The sequence below is a fragment of the Acanthopagrus latus genome, chromosome 20 (assembly GCF_904848185.1).
Source record: "Acanthopagrus latus isolate v.2019 chromosome 20, fAcaLat1.1, whole genome shotgun sequence".
Classification (NCBI taxonomy): domain Eukaryota; kingdom Metazoa; phylum Chordata; class Actinopteri; order Spariformes; family Sparidae; genus Acanthopagrus; species Acanthopagrus latus.
The window spans coordinates 22,244,487-22,268,032 of record NC_051058.1 but is presented as its reverse complement, the minus strand read 5'-3'; the positions used below and the strand labels follow the sequence as shown (position 1 = coordinate 22,268,032).

The window sequence follows — 23,546 nt, the reverse complement described above, 5'->3', positions numbered from 1 at the left end:
TGATACCACCCCCCTCGGTCTTTCACTCTGATGTCCAACTAAAGCCTGTCTAGGTCAGCTGAGAGCACAAACACAAACAACAACAACAACTTCTTCATGGCCAAACATTGATGGACGAGATGTGACACTGTACTAATTATCCCGAGCTCTGTGATATTTCATTTTTTAAATTAAATCCTGTTTTCAGTGGTGTACGTTGGTTCAGTCAGCTCTCAACAGCCATGACACACAAACAGAATGAGTAATAGTAAATGCAAGTTAAGCTGTTGTAGCAGCGGAGGCAATGCACTTCAATATTTGATGACTAAAATTTCACAGCTTTCATGATTGTCTTTTTCTAATGTACACGTTTTTTACTGCCCAGATTGTCTCAGACAACACTGGTCAGGCCGGTTTCTTGATTTCCTCAACCGGCTCCTTGTGTCCATGAAGCTGTTCTTACACAACACACTCATCAAAAGATTATTATTAAACGTTCCTTCTTTTGAATAATCCTATATCAGTTCCTAGATTTAAAAAAATGCACTATAATCATAATTTGCTGCTCAGATACACCATAGCCTTCTTGTGTTTTGTATAGATTTTGGGATAAAAGCCAATTTTCTATACTGTAATGTCTTAATATTTTGACCTGGACTGAATACAACTTGTCCAACCTGAGCCATTTCATATCTCATTCATAAATCCACCTCACTACGACTCTGACCAGTGTACTACTCACTCAAGGACAAGGAAAGCCCATTGAGCGTAACAGGCAACAGGTGGTCTGTGAAAGGCAGTGGCTGAATCTCCCGAGGCTGCAAGTGGGGGAGGAGTAAAGCCACAGAGACAGAGAGACAGAGAGAGCAGGTGGCAGAAGGCTTAACCTGGGCTAAAACCTGTCCAATGAGCTCATCTCCGCAGGCTTAGTTCAGCCCTGAGTTGTCTGCTTTCTGCCAGGAAAGCTAGATCTGGGTACTACCGCCCAGTTGGCCGAGTCAGCCACCAGCGACCTGCTAATCTTGTCTGAGTACTACCTATTATGGCATATGGTCATCGCCTGTCTGTCTGCCTAGATAACAAAGTCATCTGTACACCGACTTGTGTATTTGTAAAAAGATAGCGTGTGGAAGGGATTTAAGTTGTTTGTATGTGCAGTGCACCTCTGCATATATTTGTGTGTGACTTGTGTGCTGGCTATGGCAGGAGTGACAGATACATGAACATAGTCAGTCATCCTGTCGTCTATAATCTCACAACATCCCAGTGTTGTTGTGACCGTCCTTACTGTATCCAATCGAACCATGTCAGGACAGCCCATGTAAGCTTGACTCACAGGTACACAGCAGACTCTCACAATCCCACTGCATCAATAACAACTGTATATTGTACAGTAAGCTCTGCTAATCCTTTGCGGTGAATGTGCCCTGATGTACCTGATATGATCCCATACTTCATATCTGTCAGTGTTAGATTCACTCAACAGACATAATACAGAATGACCTGCGCTATCTAGGACTAAAATCAAATGCCCTGCAGGTATAGCTGGCACAAAAACATATTTCCTTGCTGAGGTTTGGTTGCTGGAGATGATAACAAAGCCTTGTTATGGTGGCTGTGTCAGCACCATATCAGCCTGCCTCCCGCTATGCTCTAATCCCCTGTGCACAAGCCTGTTTTAATGATGTCATGGCAGGTAGAAGTGCTGATGTTGTCCTCAAGACATGGTGTAATTAAATTACAACTTAGAAGATGGACAAACAAGTCTTAGTGCCACGGATGATCTGTTTCTAGGAGTGTTCTCCAGCAGCATAACAACCACTCACGTCCCTGCATGAATATTTCCCTCCAGCACTGGTCCAAAGTGAATCATGTCAGTTGTTGCTATGCTGTCACGCTCCTGGTTTCGTCTTGGTTAATTAAGAAAAGATGCCCACCACCACTATGCCCACTGCTGCCTGAATGAGCCTACTCTGAGCGAGGAGGCGCCTCAGCATGTTCCCAGTCACGATGCTCATTACCATTTGCACTATGTTCATCATCATCACACACTCACTGGTTGGTACTGCTAAATGGTCTCCAAGAGGGACTGGTTCAAAAGCTAAGGCTGCTGGTGAACACGGGCTCCATGTATGACAAAATTATTACATAGCGCACACGGTGGCTGTGCTGGAAGGACAGGATTGTTTAAGGGCAAAAATACCTCTTTTGTGTGACAGCAGACTAAATCTAGGTTTTCATTTATTTCTAGGATGAATTTATCAGAAAATCTAGGTCTCTGGTGTAACGTGTCATAAACCTGCTTTCTTTTGTACAGCACTTTGAGTTGTTTTTCAATGTGCTTTATGAATAAATTTGACTTGACTAAGACTAGCACTCTGTTGTTGTGCATGACCATGGCCATCAAAGCCAACGTGAATTATGCTCATTCAGAAACAATCTTGTCTTGTTTTACTCTAGTAGAGAGCATAATTAGCATAATGGCTCAATTCAAAGTTGTTTTACTTGCCAAATAAATCAGAGGCCATTTCAATTTGGATAGGAAAAGAAAACCAAAGATAAACCAAAAGAAAGCTTTATAAATCAATTATCAGAGTAATTGCTGGTTCATTTTCTGTTGATTGACTCATCGTTTAAAGTGAAACTCTTGCTAAAAAGCAACCTAGGCCTGTATGAATGTATGTACCTGAATGCATATGAGTCAAACCTTTGTGTAAAAGCATAATTATGATGAAAGTGGCACTTTTTAGATTCACCATAGTTTCATTTTTGGGCAAGCTAATTTTCAGTGGAGTGCTGAGGCATTCTTAAGCTAGCATCAAAATCGCTGTTTTCCTTAAAGGAAACCAAAAATCCCCATCCATTTTGTTCTCTTTTTTTAACTACCTACTGAAGTGTCGAAGGCAAAAATGCCCAAAATTCCCTCAAAATTAAAAAAAAGTACCCTGCTCTGTTAATTTAGTGAAATGCATAATTAACAGAGAACTCTATCAAAACAATGAACTGACAGGAAATTACAACATTACAACTGATGATAAATACATAACAGAAATAATTATCCCCAATAATTAAACTACCTGAGCCACAAATGTCAAAAGTGTAGAAAGCTCTGCAATTGTTGATGTCCAATTAAACCCCAGGTATTCACTATGGAGGAGCTTTCAGCTAATGGAGAAGCCTCTCCATTAGTCTTTAGAAGGTCATCACTCTCTTTGCTTCAGGTCTGAGTCATCCAGCATTCATTTAGAAAGGAAATGTGACATTTGAGATTTACAAATGGGTTAGTTTTTAACTAGAGCTGCTGGCTCTACCAAGTTCCCTGCAGATACCTTATCTGTGCAGGAAGAGGGTTCTGAAACGGAGACAGCAGCCCTCTCCCACAGCAGCACACACACTGACCCCATCAATCAATCACTCACTCACGTGCATGCATACTCTATGTGCACAGAGGTAAACAGGTTGCTGACACACACACAAACACACACAGCGGTAGGGTAAAGGGTGGCCATCTCACCTGCTCGTCCACCCTGTGGGCCACGATCGTAGCCGCCTCCTCCTGCTCAGCATCGCTGAGGGGTCGGATCCTCAAAGCAACCTGCGGCACAAACACAGGGATTTTAGTTGTCCATGAATTTAATCAACACAGAGATACTGAATTTACTAAAATGACATGTTAGCAAATGAATTAGACACTAAGAGCACACTTCAGCACTCCCACTTTTAAAATACATTTAGTGTTATTTGCAAAGAATGCATGAGTGTAATTCAATTCACGATAATCTATTTTGACATTTGAAAAAAAGGAAATCCCTCCAGCGTAGCCAAAATTCATGGCGGTACAATTATCATTGTGTGTGTAATCTTATAAATGTCAAGCACAGGATAAGAGTTGTTTCCCCGTTAACCAGACACTAAAAAAACACTCACATTTTAAGAGTCCCCAGTTGCAAATTCACGCACATTTTATATGCTTGTTCTCTCTAGTTTCCACTTCTTCAGCACAAAAACATGCCGGTCAGGTGATCGTGTTTGAATATCTGCTCTGTGGCAGACTTCGTGACAAGTCTAAGGTGAATCCTGTTTTCTGCCCAGTGCATGCTGGGATAGGTTTTGTCACACTACTGGGATTTCTTACTATGATAGAATACCCTCAAAAATATCAATACAAAATTAATAATCAAACTGTATTGAAAAATCTGTATTTTTGACAAAACTAACAAAAAAGTATAGAAAACAAATAGATGGATGAATGGCTCAGCTAACTAATTCAACCCCACATTCCACTGTTAATCACTTTACAGCCTGAGTAATGTCAACGCATTCTGCAGAAAGTAAGAATTCCGAGCGATGACATTTTCCCACAATCACCGACTGTCATCTCAAATGTGAAACATACTTGTGTTGTTTCAGAGAGCAAATTAACCTTCCCTTACAAGTACTACCTGGCGGATAGAAAACCACTAATCTAGTGTAGCACTTTACAAATACATGAATACACTCAGATGTAGTCACTGTGCTATTATAATTTCACTCTCTGCATGCTTTATTTCTGTGAAAACACTGAGAGGTCATCAAAGCTTGGGGTGGGAAGAAAACAGACAGTAACAATCACAGCAGTGGTGTGTTGTACCGACAGGTACATGGAATCAATAAGAACAACAATTATAGTTGAAGACAATGTTAAATATGGAGCATGTTTCAGGCTTTTTTTGGCTGTTTGTATATTCATAATGCTCACAGTATTATTGTATTACTGTTCCACCACAGGGGAATAATAAGGTGCTCTCTCTGTCAGCACCCTGTAGAAAGTGTATTAACATGCTGCACAAGAGAGAGGCCAGGCCACTGAAACAGCCACTTCAATTATTCAGATATAGGCTGCAGAACAAAGTGAAGGTAGTGCACCGGCAAATCTCACATACAGTATAACACCAACTACGCATGCTGTAAGGAATATTTAAGGCTATTTAGAATTGATATGAATTTGCAGTAAAAAAGAAAATCTTAGTATCAAAACTTAGAATGAACGTTACATAGAATTTACACCAGTACTTTTCTCAAGCACAAATTTGAGACACTTTACTTGGTTATTTCCTTTTGCCGCTACTTTAAAAAGCCTATCCTACATTTGTTTGATACATTTAATTAGCAGTTACTTTGCGGATTCATATTATTTTGTAACTTACAGGCAATTAACTGTTTTGTGTCAATATGCTGCGTGACTTATCCTGTCCTATTACAGTTTGTATCCTGTGCATTCCAAATCCTGGCCATATCTGTATATACACTACCCCAAATTAAGTTAGAGATATTGGGACATGGGTGCATGTGTGTCAGAACAAATTCACATGTTACAGAATAAACAGTCGAGTGAAACACTAAAATTTTCCTAACTAATTTTCATCTGTTTTTAACTAGGTTTTCTTCCTCCAATCCAGCTGACTTAAGGTCATTTCAAGCAGACACATCTAATTATTTGCAGTTACAGTCATGGATATCGGGACATGTCACAGAATAAACAATCCAGTGAAACACCAAATCATCCCAAACTAATGTTGGGTGGTTTACCGGCTGATGTTTCGTCCACCTGTATTCTTTGTAAACTGTTCTCCTGTCAGTAAAGCATTAACACAGAACATCTTTGACTTCATGAAGAGAGCACAGTTGTGTAGAGTGAACTCACAGTTAGTTGGTGGTCCTTCGACTCCCCCGTGTCCTTCATGGTCACTTTCGGTCTGAGTGATGGCTGCTGAGCGTCAACAACAGACGGGACACTGCGGGACCATCCTCCTCACCGTCGGTACCTGCGTGCCATTGAGCTAGAACACACCTGCAGCCTTCCTGACTCTCTCACACACTCGAACAACCACAACAACAACAACAACTAACTAGCTTAACTAGCTTAACGTGCTGAGCTGTAACGCTCTTTTACTGTCTCCTCGGAGTAACGGCACCTGCTAACTGTAACTGTACTACCGAGCCAAACACTTCACGACCTCAGCCGAGGACCAGTATGGCGTTCAGCCGAACGCTCGTCCCGTCTCTTCTCAGCGGGTTAGAAACACGACGCATAACTGAGGCGCTCCAAACGGACGAGGCAGGTGAAGACTAGCGCCAGCCCACCTGCCGCCTCTACTTCCCGGCCTGCCCTCCGTCCTCCCTCCGCTCCGCTCCGCTCCCCTGCGGCAGCCGTTGGTTTCTGTGTGTGCGCGCGCGCGTGCTCACGTTTCCCTGGAGATACGCGGCACACCGGTGTTGTTGTTGCGCTATCAAGCTAGCTGCCTTAAAGAATCAAAACTACAAGCTAACAATGCTAACCAACAACTTCAACTCACCTGCCTTTATCTCATTATATGTTTATTATTTAAATTATGACACCACATGACAAACACCACCTGTATTGAGTCCATGTTTCCTTCATTCTCTCTGTATGTTTTCTTTATTATCTTAATCCGTTCGGTTCAAATGTAAACTGTCACAAATGCTAATTAGCTGCTGGCTATCTATATGTTTAAAACTTTTTTTTTTTTCCCCTCATTAAGTTCAATGTATGGATGTAAAAAAAAATGTGGCGTTCTTACAGCTGCACCTGACAAAACCTTTGTGTGAGACTCTGCTGACATCTGCTGGAACAAGTTAGAAGTCAGAATGTTAATATTTATGATATCAGATATTTATTTTCTCCATTATTGCATAAACAAGCTGTTCTCAGAGAAAAATAAGGTGATCAATTTTCATGTGCTTTGACAACTGTTTATATTATAATAAACTGTGTAGTTTTTTATCAAGCTCATTTTAATCAAATGTGTATGTGTAAATTACTTGAGTGCAATTTAGGCCGCTCTCATGTCCCAGCACAAACATAATGTGATAAAATATTAGAAACATTTTCTTATTTATTACTGATCAGAATATTACATCACTGACCTTCTCATGAAATTCCCAGGGATCGTGATTGACTCAGAATCACAATCAGAGCTCCTTTATTGGTCCTGCAAACAAGGATATTTGTGTGTCACAGCAGGCTGAGGACAGTTTAATTTAACAATAAACAATAATAATTGTACAAAATAAACAATATAATAAAAAGGTAAGACATAGATTCTTATATACATAATATGTACAAGTGCCTTTCTGTAACATCACCCCCATGAAGTCATCCTTCACATTTAATTTCATTAATTTTATGGTAAAAGCACCAAACAGAAATCAATAAGACTAGAGCTGAGGTGTTCAGATAACCTGAATTGACCCGATTACAATAGTAAAGTAATGTAACTTACATTCCGTTAGTATTGGAATAATAACAAATAAAGACCAGAGAAATGAAATATCAGTAAAAAAAAGAGACCTTTATTAATATTAATAACAATTATTTATCTGTATTGGTTCTATCAATATTTGTTTTATTTTTAATTTATCCTCTTTTGACAAGACAGGTTGTAAGTTTACAGGAAGCAGAATATGGTAAAACGCCCTGGCCCGGATTCTAATCCTGGTGAAGTTTTATTTACAGGACACCCACCCTACTAACTGAGCTCAACAGCACTGAATCATTCTTTGGTTCTCTGGTTGGAGACAGTAAACCAGGTACACTCAATCACGCCCACAGATTTTCTGACGAATCCAGGTGGTGTGGGGCGGTCTTCCTCGTTTCCCGCGTGAAATTAGAGCATTTCCCTCCAAAACTTAGGATCCCTATAATAACCACTGAAGGATCTTCACTCTGGTTGGAGCGGCTCTTCTCTGAGGACACGAACACGGTCAGTAAACAATTCTGTATTATTCTGCTTTGTGTGTTACCTGCTCAGTACAGGTGTATTCATGTCTGTGTGGGAGGTGTACAGATCAGTTATTACTTACAGATCTCAGGTAAAAAGCCCAGTTGATGTTCCTTAATATATCAGCGAGCTTCACATAGTAACTACCGTCATATGGGTGCGGGTTAAAATTGAGCCAGCCTGCCTCTCATGTCGGTGAGATTTGTTTTAGCCACAAATGTTTCTGAAATAACTCTGAACAGAAGCTGAAGACCTCTCATTTAACTGTTAAGTGTTGAGGTAAATTCGGCTGGAACATAATCCTCTATTACATCCAATTAAATCCGCACATTATGTTTTGTTCGGTGCACCAAACTCCATTGTGATTTTTAGCGTTTTTTCTCTGCCGCGACTATTAAATGAATAATGCACAGTTAATTAAACGTTGGTCACTATCTCAACACAAGTCGGTAGTTTTGGTAAAGTCGGCACGAAGTTTTTCTTAATTTATGTATTCCTTAGAACAATCTGGTTAGCTAACGTTTGCTAGTCAGTTTAAGTGAGTGGTTATGCTATGTTAGCTAGCTAAGTTGTTGGAGCCAACTGCATGAGGCACTGTAAGGTTTGGGAATCATGTTAGAAGCGGCTCAGCTGCCTTTATTAACGGGTTAGGACACATGAACCGGGTACTGACACTATAACGATCTTATAAAGAGGTCTGAGATTAGCTCATGTGTGTCTCTGTTGGAGAGCGTTAGCATGACGCCACTATCTTGCTTTGTAACGTTAACTTGTTAATACTAGCATGGTTACAGCCGCATATGCTCATTTTGAGCAGCTAAAATAGTTTAACACACAATGTTAAGCCTCATTGTAGCTGCACAGAATGTATTCATATTACTCATGTGTAAAGTACTAAATGTTCTCAGGACTGAAAACATTTGGTTTAATTTTTGGTTTACTTTTAAAAAACACATTTAAAAAAATCAGATTATAGTAGATTTTACAGTGCAGAGTGATGTGAGACTACTGAAGTGTTGTCATGCACATGGTTACAGACTGCTATATCATTCTTTATTATAAAATGATAATCCTGCAAGAAATCCTCTTTTTGCTGGATATGTCTTTAGTCTGATTACATCCTCTTTTTTTCTGTCTCACACACACACACACACACACACACACACACACACACACACACACACTGTAACAGTCATCATGTTATACTAAAGTACTTCCTCCTCTCTCCAGGTGAACAGTGATACTTGTCTTCAGCTTCAGGTGGAACAGCTCTGACCTGTATGGTGATTAGACCCAGAGAGGAGACACACCTGGTTCAACCAGGTCAGTGCAATGGAGGTGCCAGAATTAAAGGCAGAAAGTGTGAGATTTGTCAGTTGCTGTTCATTAATACTCTAGGATCAGAGGAGAAAATAAAAACAGTATGTCTGTTTAGAATGCCTGCATGTATTTGATCTCATTTATATAAATGATATAATTCTATTTTATTTAACATGTATATCTACACTGTTCAGCCACAATATTAAAACAACTGACAAGTGAAGTGAGCATTGATCATCTTGTTACAATCAAATGTTCTGCTGGGAAACTTTGACTTCTGTCATTTCTGTGGATTCTCTTTGACAAACACCAGCCACACAAACACTGTTCAGACCAACTGCACCCCCTCATGGCAAAGAACCCACGGTGTCAAACTGGCCTCCTCATTCTCCAGATCCCAATCCAGCTGAGCATCTGTTGGATGCATCAGAACCAACTACCATCCATGTTGGGGCCCCCATGGATGGTTCTTGACTCTGACTGCATCCAGTGGAAGCTCAGTTGGATTGAGATCTGGGGAATCTGGAGGTCAGGTTGACACCTTGAGCTCTTTCCCACGTTCCTCGGGTCGTTCCCGAGCAGGCGCGTTGTCCTGCTGGGGGGGCACTGCCACCAAGGAGTGCTGCTGCCATGAGGGGGTGTACTTGGTCTGCAGCTGTGTTTGGGTGACTCCTGTCTGTCAAAGAGACATCCACATGAATGCTAGGAGTCATGGCTTCACAGCCGAACATGGCATTGGAACAAAATCATCCATGTTATTTATTTCACCTGTCACTGGTTCTAACATTGTAGCTCTCAGTGTAAACACATGTTAAATACTTTATGAGTTACATCAGATAAATCCATTTAGGCGCTGTAACCAGACTAATTTATATTTCCTCTCAGTAAAACAAAACCTTTTTTGAAATACTTCTACTTCCTTTGAACCCTGTGGGTTTTGAGATGGGATTTATACATTTTGAACTGACAGCTTCATTTGTGTAGATTAACATTAGCCTTGGCCTGTTGGCTCAGCAGGCCACTAATAAGGGTCGTATTCAGCGGTTCTTGTGGTCTCATTCATGGTAGAGGTGCAATAAACTGAGCTACAAACACCAGCAGAATGACCGGAGACATGTTAATTTCTGGTGGCTTATGTAAAGTTTCTCTTGAGTGGTTTATAGTTTGTCTACGTCCTTCTGAGTGTGTAAACTATGATGAGCAGAGCCTGGTGTTAACATGGGCGTTCTTATTCATGGTAGAAGTGCAGAGAATTGAGAGCTACAGCATCAGCAGGACTGAGCAGAGGCTTGTTGTTTTGGAGGCCTTGTGGTATAAAGTTAAGTAACAGCAGTCCAGTTGTTAGTGGTCTGCCAGGCAAACTTGGTGTCATCATTGTTAGTTACAGGTTAATTTGACAGGACTTCAGCTATCTTCAATGGCAAATGCCCGAGTGCAGTCCATCGGAGCTGTAAGCAGTGTTTTCCATGAATGGCAGTAGTCAGGCCTTTGATCAGTTGCTGGTATTGGTAATAGCGTATCTTACGAGCCCTCGTGCGATCCCGCCAACTTACAGGTCCCTCATGTTCAGACACCTATGGTTGGTAGAAGCGTGCACATAGTGTGCGTGTTTAGCTTGGGCCTCGGCCTGGCTAGGGACATGCTCAGGGCCACGGTAGAAGCTAGCCTGACGCCACTAAAGCAGCTTGGATCTCTGCCCTCATCTGTCCATGACGATTTCCCTCGCGAGTTCAGTGTGTATGGGCGCGATGCCTTTGCTTGAAGATAACGTTGAACCTCTGTGAGAAAACAAATTAAAAAACAGTTGCAGGAATTCATTTTCTCTGCAAGTGTGTGCAACAGCATCCTGCATGACAACACCATGCAGAGATCATTACAAAGCTGTTACAGGGCCCTCGGCCTTAATGCCCAGCAGACCACTAATAAAGATCCGATTGTGCCATGGTGACGTTTTTGGTTCAGAAGCAGTTGTTGTGGTCATGTCCATGGTAGTGCAGGGAACTGATAGCTACAAACATCTTGAGCTGTTGTTAGTTTGTCTGCGTCCTTCTGATTGTATTGAAGGTTTGTTTTCAGTTCTTGTACATCTCCACTCAAGTGTGCAACTGTGCGTTCAGGAAGTGCTTGATTAGCTTTATGAAGCCTTTGAAGTTGTTGTTTTGCTGGAGAAAACATCGTGGTATGAAGCTTTTCAGGCTAACAGTGTTACCTAAACAATGTTGAGCGCAGTAAGCTACAACAACCAGTTCACCGCCGTGGAGTTCTAGGCACAAAAGTTCAGTAACAGCGATCCAGTTGTTGGTGGTCAAGGCAAACCTGGTTCTCATTGTTAGTCACAGGTTAGCTTGACTGGAGTTCAGTTACTCTGCATTGCAGATGTCTTTGTGCTGTCCTGTACGCTGTGGCCACACAGACAGTGGCTCACTGGAACTGGTTATAGCATATCTTATAAGCAAGTGTGCGTTCAGTCATATTGATGGTAGAAGTGCAGTGAACCACCAGTAGAACTGACCAGAGAGATGTGAATTTGTTGTGTCTTTGGCTTATTTGAACCAACCAACCAGAGCAGACTTAGGCCCCACCTCAAAACACACAGGATTCAAGGAGTGTTTTTACAGCTACTGGATAAACAAAAAAAAATTGTAATAAATGTATCTTGAAATAAATTGTATATGGAAATACAAGTCTTCTCGCTGTTAACAACTCGACTCTCTGAGTCCTGTTAATAGTCCACAAAGTGCGTTATTTGACGACCTGAGAATGAGACTCAAAAATCAGCTGTCTTTCTACAGAATTGCTTTATGAGTATGCCGACATCACGCAGTTAATCAATTGATTAATAATTGTTCTCCATAATGCACACTGGCTCATCTCAACTTTCTGCTTTTAATGCTGGGTAGCTAAATCTGTAGTAATACATCATGTTTGATCAGCAAATATTTAATATTGATTGTATGAATCTGCAAAGTAACTAGTAGCTAAATCTGTTAAGATAAAGTGAATGTATGAATAATATAGTTAAAACTCAATTTATGCAAAATATAAAAAGTATTTAACATGTATATCTCCACTGTTCAGCCACAATATTAAAACAACTGACAAGTGAAGTGAGCATTGATCATCTTGTTACAATCAAATGTTCTGCTGGGAAACTTTGACTTCTGTCATTTCTGTGGATTCTCTTTGACAAACACCAGCCACACAAACACTGTTCAGACCAACTGCACCCCCTCATGGCAAAGAACCCACGGTGTCAAACTGGCCTCCTCATTGTTCAGATCCCAATCCAGCTGAGCATCTGTTGGATGCATCAGAACCAACTACCATCCATGTTGGGGCCCCCATGGATTGTTCTTGGCTCTGACTGCATCCAGCGGAAGCTCAGTTGGATTGAGATCTGGGGAATCTGGAGGTCAGGTTGACACCTTGAGCTCTTTCCCACGTTCCTCGGGTCGTTCCTGAGCGGGGGGGGGCCACTGCCACCAAGGAGTGCTGCTGCCATGACGGGGTGTACTTGGTCTGCAGCTGTGTTTGGGTGACTGATGTTTGTCAAAGAGACATCCACATGAATGCTAGGACTCATGGCTTCACAACACAACATGACATTGGAACACAATGATCCATGTTTATTCACCTGTCACTGGTTCTAATGTTGATGCTCTCAGTGTGTACACATGTTAGATGCTTCTTACAGATACACACAAAACCTCCCAAAAAAAGACTAAAAACCTCCACAATAACACAAAAACCCTCCACAATAACATAAAACCTCCACAATGACACACAAAACCTCCACAAATACACACAAAACCTCCACAATAACACACAAAACCTCCACAATAACACACAAAACCTCCACAATAACACAAAACCTCCACAAATACACACAAAACCTCCACAATAACACAAAACTTCCACAATAACAAAAAACCCTCCACAATAACATAAAACCTCCACAATGACACAAAACCTCCACAAATACACACAAAACCTCCACAATAACACAAAACTTCCACAATGACACAAAAAACCTCCACAATAACACAAAACCTCCACAAATACACACAAAACCTCCACAATAACACAAAACTTCCACAATGACACAAAAAACCTCCACAATAACACAAAACCTCCACAAATACACACAAAACCTCCACAATAACACAAAACTTCCACAATGACACAAAAAACCTCCACAATAACACAAAACCTCCACAAATACACACAAAACCTCCACAATAACACAAAACTTCCACAATGACACAAAAAACCTCCACAATAACACAAAACCTCCACAAATACACACAAAACCTCCACAATAACACAAAACTTCCACAATGACACAAAAAACCTCCACAAATAGACACAAAATCCTGCACAAAGAGACGTGAAACTACCACTGCTCTTCTCTCTCATCTTGCAGGTGATGGACGGTTGAAAGGACGAATAACCAGACGAAGAAGACGAGACAAACAATGGAGACGAGCCGCCACAGGAGCCTGAAGGGAAAGCTTCAGGTGGAACAGCTCTGACCTGTACGGTGATCAGACCTGGAGAGGAGACACACCTGGTCCAACAAGGTCAGTGCTAAAACAGGTGCAAAAATTAAAGGCAGAAAGTGTGAGATTTGTCAGTTGCGGTTCATTAATACTCTGGGATCAGTAAATGATTCTAGAGAATAGTCGAGTCTCATTCACAGGTGGTTGAATACCGACAGTTTGGGTTGGCAGAAGCCACGACAGTGTCACTGTTGGGACACGAGTCTCTCTCCCTCTTTTTCTGTTTGTCTTTTAAAAAGGCAAACAAATTTGCAAACAATTGATGTACAAGTAAAAGTCGTATTTTAAATGGATTTTGTAAAAAAAAAAAAAAAAAAACCTGTTTAAAATACTTCTATTTCCTTTGAACCTTGTGGGTATTGAGCGGGGACTTGTACATTTTAAATATACAGCTTCATGTTTGTAGATTCAACATTAACATTAGCCTCGGCCTAGTCGCGTGGCAGGGAACTAAAAAGGATTGTTTTCAGTTTCTGACGTGCATCTGTGCGATGGCTCAGTTTTTGGATTAGAAGCGGTTCTTGTGGTCTCATTCATGGTAGAGCTGCAGCAAACTGAGCTACAAACACCAGCAGAATGACTGGAGACATGTTGATTTCTGGTGGCCTGTGTAAGATTTCTCTTGAGTGGTTGTTGGTTTGTCTACGTCCTTCTGAGTGTATAGACGATGTTGAGCAGAGCCTGGTGTTAACATTGGTGTTGTTATTCATGGTAGAAGTGCAGTGAATTGAGAGCTACAACAGAACTGAGTGGAGACGTGTTGTTTTGGAGGCCTGGTGGTAAAGAGCTTTTGAGGGACAACAGTTCAGTAACAGTAATCCACCTGTTAGTGGTCTGCCAGGCTAACCTGGTGTTATAAATATATTTTACTGGTTAACTTGAGCAGACTTCAGCTATCTTCAATGGCAAATGCCCGAGTGCTGTCCATCGGAGCTGTAAGCAGTGTTTTCCATGAATGGCAGTAGTCAGGCCTTTGATCAGTTGCTGGTATTGGTAATAGCGTATCTTACGAGCCCTCGTGCGATCCCGCCAACTTACAGGTCCCTCATGTTCAGACACCTATGGTTGGTAGAAGCGTGCACATAGTGTGCGTGTTTAGCTTGGGCCTCGGCCTGGCTAGGGACATGCTCAGGGCCACGGTAGAAGCTAGCCTGACGCCACTAAAGCAGCTTGGATCTCTGCCCTCAACTGTCCATGACGATTTCCCTCGCGAGTTCAGTGTGTATGGGCGCGATGCCTTTGCTTGAAGATAATGTTGAACCTCTGTGGTAAAACTAAATTAAAACAACTGCAGGAATTAATTTTTCTTGCAACTGTGTGCAACAGCATCCTGCTTGATAACACCAAGCAGAGATCATTACAAAGCTGTTACAGGGCCCTCGGCCTTAATGCCCAGCAGACCACTAATAAGGATCTGAATGTGTTGTGGTGACATTTTTGTTTGGAAGCAGTTGTTGTGGTCATGTTCATGGTAGAAGTGAAGTGAACTGATAACTTCAAACAGCTTGAGCGGTTGTTAGTTTGTCTGCGTCCTTCTGAGTGTATTGAAGGTTTGTTTTCAGTTCAGGTACGTCTTCACTCCAGCATGCAAAGGTTTGTTCAGAGAGTGCTTGATGAGCTTTATGAAGCTTTGAAAGTTGTTTTGCTGGAGAAACATCATGGTATAAAGGCTAACAGTGTTAACTAAACAATGTTGAGTGCAGTAAGCTATGACAAGCAGTTCACCACCGTGGAGTTCTCCTCACTAAAGTTCAGTAACAGCAATCCAGTTGTTAGTGTTCTGCCAGGCAAACCAGGTTATCAGACTTGTGTGAACCGACCAACCAGAGCAGACTGAGGCCTCACCTCAAAACCCACAGGATTCAAAGAGTGTTTTACAGCTACTGGATAAACACAAAAAATATATGTTAAAATATATCTTGTAATAAAATGTTCGTCTTCTCACTGTTAACACCTCGACTCTCTATGAGTCCTGTTAATAGCCCACAAAGTGTGTATTTTTAACAACCTGAGAATGAGACTCAAAAATCAGCTGTCTTTCTACAGAATTGCTTTATGAGTATACCGACATCACGCAATTAATCAATTGATTAATAATTGTCCTCCATAATGCAGGACACTGGCTTGTCTCACTTTTACTCTCTAAGGTCTCAACTTTCTGCTTTTAATGCTGATTAACTTAATCTATAATAATACATCATGTTTGATCAGCAAATATTTAATATTGATAATAATAATTATGTATTTAACATGTATATCTTCACTGTTCAGCCACAATATTAAAACAACTGACAAGTGAAATGAACATTGATCATCTTGTTACAATCAAATGTTCTGCTGGGAAACTTTGACTTCTGTCATTTCTGTGGATTCTCTTTGACAAACACCAGCCACACAAACACTGTTCAGACCAACTGCACCCCCTCATGGCAAAGAACCCAAGGTGTCAAACTGGTCTCCTAGTTCTCCAGATCCCAATCCAGCTGAGCATCTGTTGGATGCATCAGAACCAACTACCATCCATGTTGGGGCCCCCATGGATGGTTCTTGACTCTGACTGCATCCAGTGGAAGCTCAGTTGGATTGAGATCTGGGGAATCTGGAGGTCAGGTTGACACCTTGAGCTCTTTCCCACGTTCCTCGGGTCGTTCCCGAGCAGGCGCGTTGTCCTGCTGGGGGGGCACTGCCACCAAGGAGTGCTGCTGCCATGAGGGGGTGTACTTGGTCTGCAGCTGTGTTTGGGTGACTGGTGTCTGTCAAAGAGACGTCCACATGAATGCTAGGACTCATGGCTTCACAGCCGAACATGGCATTGGAACAAAATCATCCATGTTTTTATTTCACCTGTCACTGGTTCTAATGTTGTGGCTCTCAGTGTATATACATGTTAAATGCTTTTTACAGATACACTCAAAACCTCCACAAATAAACACAAAACTTCCACAAAAACATACGAAACTTTCATAAATACACTCAAAACCTCCCAAAAAAAGACTAAAAATCTTCATAAAGACACACAAGATAACCAGAAATACACACAAAAACTCCACAAAACTTTACAAATTCACAAATAACTTCCATAAATATACACAAAACGTCCACAAAAACAGACAAAACTTCCACAAAAACACACAAAACGTCCACAAAACGTTCACAAAACGTCCACAAAACTTTCACAAAAACACACAAAACTTCCACAAAGCACACAAAACGTCTATAAATGCACACAAAACTCCACAAAATTTCACAAATTCACAAAAAACTTCCACAAAGAAACACAAAACTTCCACAAATACACTCAAACACAATACACACAAAATAACCTGAAATACACACAAAAACTCCACAAAACTTCACAAATTCACTAAATCCACACAAAACCTGCACAAAGAGACGTGAAACTACCACTGCTCTTCTTTCTCATCTCGCAGGTGACGGACGGTTGAATTGACGAATCACCAGACGAACGAGACGAGTCAAACAATGGAGACGAGCCGCCACAGGAGCCTGAAGGGAAAGTGTGAGTATTTTTCACCTGGACTTTACCAGGGGGATCAAACATGGCCGATATATCTGCAGAGTGCAAATCAAGTGTTGTGGACTGACATGTTGTGTGCTTGGTGCTCGGCCCAGGACAGGAAGGCTCTGCAGCGGGTGATCCGTCCATCACAGAGTATCAGTGAACCAGAAGGAACCGCTGACGAAGCTTCTGCTGAAGCTGTTGACCAAGCAAACGTGAACCAGGGCCGGCTTGACCGCAGTCCTTCAAAGGTGAATCGTACAACAACGAAGAGCTCTTTTCCATGCAGTGTTGGGAGGGTTACTTTAAAAATGTATTCTGATACAGTTACTAATTACCAGTTATGAAATGTATACAGTAATGTAATCCACGTGAAAATATAACTCGATTGTTTTCTGTTACTTTCGGATTACTTCAGTACCAAACATGCAAATAAAGACTCAATAAAATGACTTTATTCAGTCTTAATATTGAGTGTGTGTTCATACAGACTAGTATATCATACTTTATTTTAAAACTCTCCACAAGTTTGAGAGAACATTAAAAAAGAAACTGAGAATATAAAGAGTTCATTAAAACTAAAAATAATTCTTCATGACTGTACAAGATGTAGCCCATCTTTTGTAACTACTCTCTTCGGAGGGAAAGATGTTTATTGATTTATTGCATTTTGGTATAACATAAAAATAAAGTGTGCAGTATGGGTCTAGATTACAGTGTGTTCACAGGGTTTGTGTCTTAAAGTAACGTAATTTAAGTCTACAGGGGCTTAATGTCCTTAATGTGTCACTGATGAGAATACACAGTGTTGTTGTTCAGTCATTTTAACAATAATAAAGAACAATAGTTACATTTCTGTTGCAGCCAAAGGACGTGAACATCAAGGACAAAGTGAGGACACACGGAGTTTTACTCAAAACTGATTTATTCAACTCACATTAAGACCCTGAAGTTTAAGGTCACACAAAAATTAAGCACCACCTTCAGTGCCTGTACAATGCAACATGCGGAAATAAATGACACTTAAAAATAATTAATAAACAAAAAAAGTGTATATATTAAATCCCTACAGAGAGTCGTTGTTAGTCGATACAAACACGGACCGTTTGGATGGGTTTGAACGATAAAAAAATAATAATTACCTGAATATTCTCATTAATCACGGTTAGAGCAGCACAGCTTCTCAAAGCTACGATCGGAAAAACTACAACTTTTTTTGTGTTAGCTGGATTAAGTAGGCGGAGAATGTGAGTGAATGGCCTGAAGAAAATAAAAAACTGATCTTATGTGACATCCCCACAAAAAACTAGAAAAAATATATTAAAAAAATGGCACATTGTTTAAACAAAATAAAAACACATCAGAATGAGTCAACAGTCTGTTATTGTACAACTTATATACAGAAGCCGTGGTCTCAAGGTCGTCTCGTCTCTCCGGAGGGGGGAAACAAAAAAGAATAAAGCTTTGCTCGCAGGCGTCTGTGTGTGAATGTAAATAAATTAAAAACCTCAACAACACCTCCTGCTGTGTGCCGACAGTGCCGGGTTGTGCTTCACAACATCAAGCATGAAGCACAATACGTACAAAACAACATGTCGTGTTTACGTCACCTGAATGTAAGGGGTTATTTTTGGAAACTTCAAACTGCCTTTTTTTTATGTTATCGTGACCACATTTCTACGCTTTACTGCAACATCACAGTTATTAATCATCAGCTTCCTCTTCGTACAGCAGACGGTCGAGTCTTTGCTGTCACATCCTCTTGTTTTCTTTTTTTTAACAAAGTATTAGTAACGCAGTATTTAGCAAGTTCCCCCCACATCAGACAGAAACATGTGATTAATCATTTGTGAGTGTGGCTCCTTTGTCCTGAGTCCTGGACTAACAAGATGTTACACACCGTCCTCGGTAACGCTTGGAAGAGCCACACTCTCTCTGTGTGTGTGTGTGTGTGTGTGTGTGTGTGTGTGTGTGTGTGTGTGGAGATAAAGAAGTCTATGCTTGGAAGTCGTTCCCAAACTGTCGTCTCTGTTCCTCGGTCATGGACAGATAGGTGGCCCTCATGCTGGGGGAGTACTGTGGAGGGAAAGGTAAACACAAAGACACACACAGAGAACATTATGAGCTGATTCTGCGAGCTGCCGTGAGGTGTCACAGGTGTGGACTGAGCCTTATCTTAAAAGGTAAAAAAAAAAGAAATAAAATGTCACGGGGGGGTTTAAAGGAATAGTCCCTGTGTGGGGATTCAAAGGTGGCTCTTTAAAGATTGAAGCTCAGCTGGCGGCCGGCGGCGGCTCGGACTCACAGAAGTAAGAATGTGTTTCAGAGGCAGACTGAGACTTGAAACGCTTTTGTTGCTTTCATGCTGCGAGTTAGATGAGAAGACTGATTCTGCTATCTAGATCAGCGGTTCTCTGCATTTCTTCTTATTGGATCCTGTTATTGTCATCGAGGAAACTGATGATTCCTGACGGTGACGTACTTTATGGATACTTCACATTATATTCAGCGCAGAACAAAAAGAGTACAGAACAGCTGATGAACTGATGGATTTTGAGCAGTATGTTTCCTCTGGATAATGCTGTCTGTCCACGTCAGACTTGATGAAATGCTGCTCAGTGACAATCTTCACAGAGACTTTCAAACAAGTCGCCTGACTTCTGGTTCAGCGCCAAGCTAACTTCAATAGGGATTAAATAATGTAATCATGTGGCTTTTCTAGACTTTCAAACTGTTACTGGGCCTAATGGCTCCAGTTATTGAAGGGAAACGAGTCATTGCGGGGGCGGTGATGCTCCAAATAAACATATGCACCCTTTTACAGATGCTTCTTTTACACTGGAAGCTTATGGGAAAAAGTATTTTGGGCTGCAGTGCATCACACGACTCTTGGTCGCCACTGTAATCGACTGTAGCTGCTGTGAATCCAAGCTGACTTTGGTCACCGGCTCAAATGAAGGAACTTTAAAGAGTCACCTTCAAATTTTGTTGTCAAAAGAGAGATTTTCTGCAGAGTATTCCTTTAACCCACACCTAAGAAACTGGCTCACACAATGTACAATCATGTCAACATTAAGACGGAATCATCCAAATCTGTCAATACCCAGATAAAATAAATTCTATAGCGCCACACAGCGCTCGGTGTTTAACACCTCGTGGCGCCACAAGCTATAGAATCGCATGAAGTGCATGCACAGGGAGGCTAACTGTGAGGAGAGCCAGGAACAGAACCACAGAACCACCCTGTGAACACCAGGGGCAGACAAACCCTCACTAACTCAAACAGACTCTCTGGAATGAGGGACAGCAGGTTGTGAGTTTTAAAAGAAAGCCATGCCAAACAGGAAGAAAAAACAAAACTCACACAGGAAACCAAACTGAGAGGTGTGAAGTGAAGGAGAGAAAAAAACAAAAGATGCAACAGAGGAAGAAGTGAAGGGAGATAAACCTGAGGAAGAGTTGAAAAGACTTACTCTGTTTCTATACTGCTGAGAGTATACCTCCAAAAGTTGATTAAAGAAAGAGGAAATATAGAAATGAAAGATAAAAACAAACAAACAAACACATGACGAACGAACAAACAAAAAAAATACATAAAAGAAGCTGTTAGCTGCAGACTGCTGCGTGATGCTGTACAGTTGTAGTCATGAGGGAGAATTTAATTATACATCACTTGCTGGTATTAATTAGGAGTGAAGTCAGAAGGCAAAGTACATCGTATTATTGCGTTAGCTGGAGTTGGAACTATAGGCCGAAGGTTAATGAGAATCATGACCGACAAAAGCAAAAGAAGAGGATGTTTTTCTGCTTTATCTGCAAAAACTGCTAAAACAAACCTGAGAGGTAGAAAATAAACTAGAATAAAATGATGAACCTGAGAAAAGGCATCATACTTCTCCTTCAAGCCCTCTGTGTGTAACAACAAGTAATATGCAATTTATCTTAAATAAGAATGTGTTTGTTTTGTTTTTCCTGAGCTGCTGATCTCAACACTCGTTCCTCTGAATTATCCTTTCACAAGAAGTTTATAAAACGCTGATCTAAAGCAGATAAGTCACCTGCAGAAGCTGCATGAAACTGCTGCAATCCATCACGTGTGAGACCGCGCTCGATGAAATTTTAATCCAAAAACGTTTCTATATTTATCTCCCTGATGTACAGCGGTGGGACACAAGTGGTCCTGCGAGAGGCTGGATGTATTCAATGTGGAAGGAAAACCTTTAGTGTCAACTGTGAGAGAGTTTATGGCTCAGGACCCATGTCACCTCCTCCTGGGAATTTGGCCTGAAGGAAACTAAATGATGTTCAGTTGATGATTAAATATTTACTGCATTACTTCTCCTCGCCTTGCTTTGGTTCTGTAAGCCAGCCTCCTGCAGGCTGGAGGAAGGCACAGTGTGCAGCTGGAGAGTATCTCCCTCAAACATCTCTGAGGAAACTCTTGATTAGATCACAGAAAGGTTAGATACGGTTTAGCATTTGAGTGAATGCAAAGGTGAACTTTAAAGAAGGAAGTGAGGTGAGTTAAAGAATCAGCAGGTATTTATATAAAAGCTGTATCTGGCGCTTGAAAGGCTAAACATGACGTCATAGGAAGGACTTGGCCTCTGGGACCCAACGCACCGACGGGGGTGGAGAGCCTCGTCCTATCAGAGGCACGTTCTCGTACCGCGGATTTCCCCCGAACAGAGCTGTGTGGTTCCTGAGAAAGGACAAAAGGCTCGAGTCAGATGTGGGTGGAAATGTGAAGTTTAAAAATCACACATGCTCATTTTCCGTCCACTCACATGTACTCGGACATGGGGGCGTTGGAGACGGCCGGGGCGGGCGGGTGGAGGCTGGTCTGGCTGCCCATGCTGCTGCTGTAGCTGCAGAAGCTGTGCATGTTGGTGAGGTTGGGGTTCTGAGCGGCGACCCTCCTGACCCGCGGGTTGAATGGATCCTCCTCGTCAATGTCGTCGTAATCTCGCTCCCTGGAGAAACACGAGTACAAGAAGAGACAGATGAGTCCAGAGGTTTTCAGACTGTCAGGTTAAAGGACGACGTGAGGACAAATCCAGGAAATAATTCAGAGGGAACAGAACAGAAGATGCTCCTTACTCTCTTTCTTCAGAACTTGCCTGATAATTTCCACATTTTAAAGTTTGCTTCAGTGCAGAAGTAATGCAGTGAAGGTTTTCTGATGGCTACGCTGCAAACAGAGACGTCCAACAGCTAACTGCCAACTTTTAATGGTGCCAATGAGCCAAAATGTTCATAATATAGATTAAAGGCTCCAGTTGTCGCCTACAGCTCAACTCACTGAATCCAATTATACTTCCTGTTTACATCCTCTGAAGTCCCAAACGTTAGAGCGTAATTATACCCAAAGTGGAAGTAAACAGAATAATAACAAGGGGGACAATGACCATGAATAAAAAGTCAGTCATTATCTACCCAACCTCTTACAGATAGAATGAAACATTTCTGCAGTTTCACAGCACAACAGTTCTGTTGCAGCATTCTGCGAAACAACTCGAGTAGAAGGAGACTTGTTTTAAAACTAAAGTCTCCAGAAGCTTTGACATCCCAAATTCATTTATTAAAAAGATGTCATATGCATAAATTCTGCACTTTAGTTGCTGAGCTGAAAGTGTTAGTGTGCATCACATCTGAGATGTAAATAACATATTTAAACATCAGTTTTACATTTTAAAACACGTCTTTAGGAGAACACTGCAGTTCTGTTTCACTGTGAAGCTCCAGAAATGTTTCGTGGACGACTGACTGGATGTATATTTTTGGATGAGCAGTTGCTGCAGCATGAACTTCCTGCGTGAGTTTAAATAGTTTGTTGACATCACTGAGTTGCCTCTCTGGTTAAGTCTGAGGTCTGGTACCATTTCCAGCAGTGTACAACAAGATGTTAGCTTCATTTCCTGTCTTTCAGGAAGATAAGTGTTTCCTTAGTGCTGCATTAATATCAGCTTACAGATACTTGAAACTTTCGAGTCACACGATCCATCAAATCCGCCGTTTCAACACCTTTTTTCCCTGACAAACTCGTGTTATCGGTGCATGTTAATGCGGCTGTGAGCAGGAGCTCTTCCCTCCCAGCCAGATTCAGATGTCGGCTGCTGATAAGCATTCACAGGCTGAACTGTCAGGAAATCAAACCCAGAAAACAGATGAAAAAAAAAGACAATGTGAATTTGGTTTTTTGCATTATAAAGAAGGCTGCTTCTTTGTTGTCTGCATCTCGAGACGAGAAGCTTTTACAAATCAGCCCTGCTGACGGCTGCGTCGGAATGATAAGGTTGCTGACAGGGAGGGAAAAGTGATAAATTGATCACTTGTCTCAGATCAGCTCACATTCTCTGCATGTTATTTTTCAATGTTCAACAGCTT

General features: G+C 41.4%; 2 protein-coding genes and 1 long non-coding RNA gene across 6 annotated transcripts in view; 1 reads left to right on the top strand and 2 right to left on the bottom strand.

The window, feature by feature from the left end:
• kif19 (kinesin family member 19) overlaps positions 1-6,349 on the bottom strand; it is a 33,316-nt gene extending 26,967 nt beyond the window's left edge. The window contains exons 1-2 of one of the 2 annotated variants that reach the window (XM_037082055.1): positions 5,663-6,349; positions 3,494-3,574 (exon numbers count right to left, since the gene is read on the bottom strand). In XM_037082055.1, coding sequence (XP_036937950.1) covers positions 3,494-3,574; positions 5,663-5,701 — 120 coding nt within the window. In that variant the 5' untranslated portion in view covers positions 5,702-6,349. The remainder of the gene's footprint in view (positions 1-3,493; positions 3,575-5,662) is intronic. The other variant, XM_037082056.1, reaches the window with a different exon arrangement.
• Positions 6,350-9,020: 2,671 nt separating this feature from the next.
• On the top strand, positions 9,021-17,868 carry LOC119009920. Its single transcript, XR_005071850.1, has 4 exons — positions 9,021-9,083; positions 13,504-13,660; positions 17,071-17,159; positions 17,273-17,868. It is a non-coding gene; the product is annotated as an uncharacterized LOC119009920 (long non-coding RNA).
• Positions 17,869-18,066: 198 nt separating this feature from the next.
• Positions 18,067-23,546, bottom strand: part of ttyh2 (tweety family member 2) — a 53,304-nt gene continuing 47,824 nt past the window's right edge. For 2 of the 3 annotated variants that reach the window (XM_037081979.1, XM_037081977.1), the window contains 4 exons: positions 21,947-22,132; positions 21,783-21,861; positions 20,633-20,659; positions 18,067-19,235 (listed from right to left, as the gene is read on the bottom strand). In XM_037081979.1, the coding sequence (XP_036937874.1) occupies positions 19,155-19,235; positions 20,633-20,659; positions 21,783-21,861; positions 21,947-22,132 (373 nt within the window). In that variant the 3' untranslated portion in view covers positions 18,067-19,154. The remainder of the gene's footprint in view (positions 19,236-20,632; positions 20,660-21,782; positions 21,862-21,946; positions 22,133-23,546) is intronic. The other variant, XM_037081978.1, reaches the window with a different exon arrangement.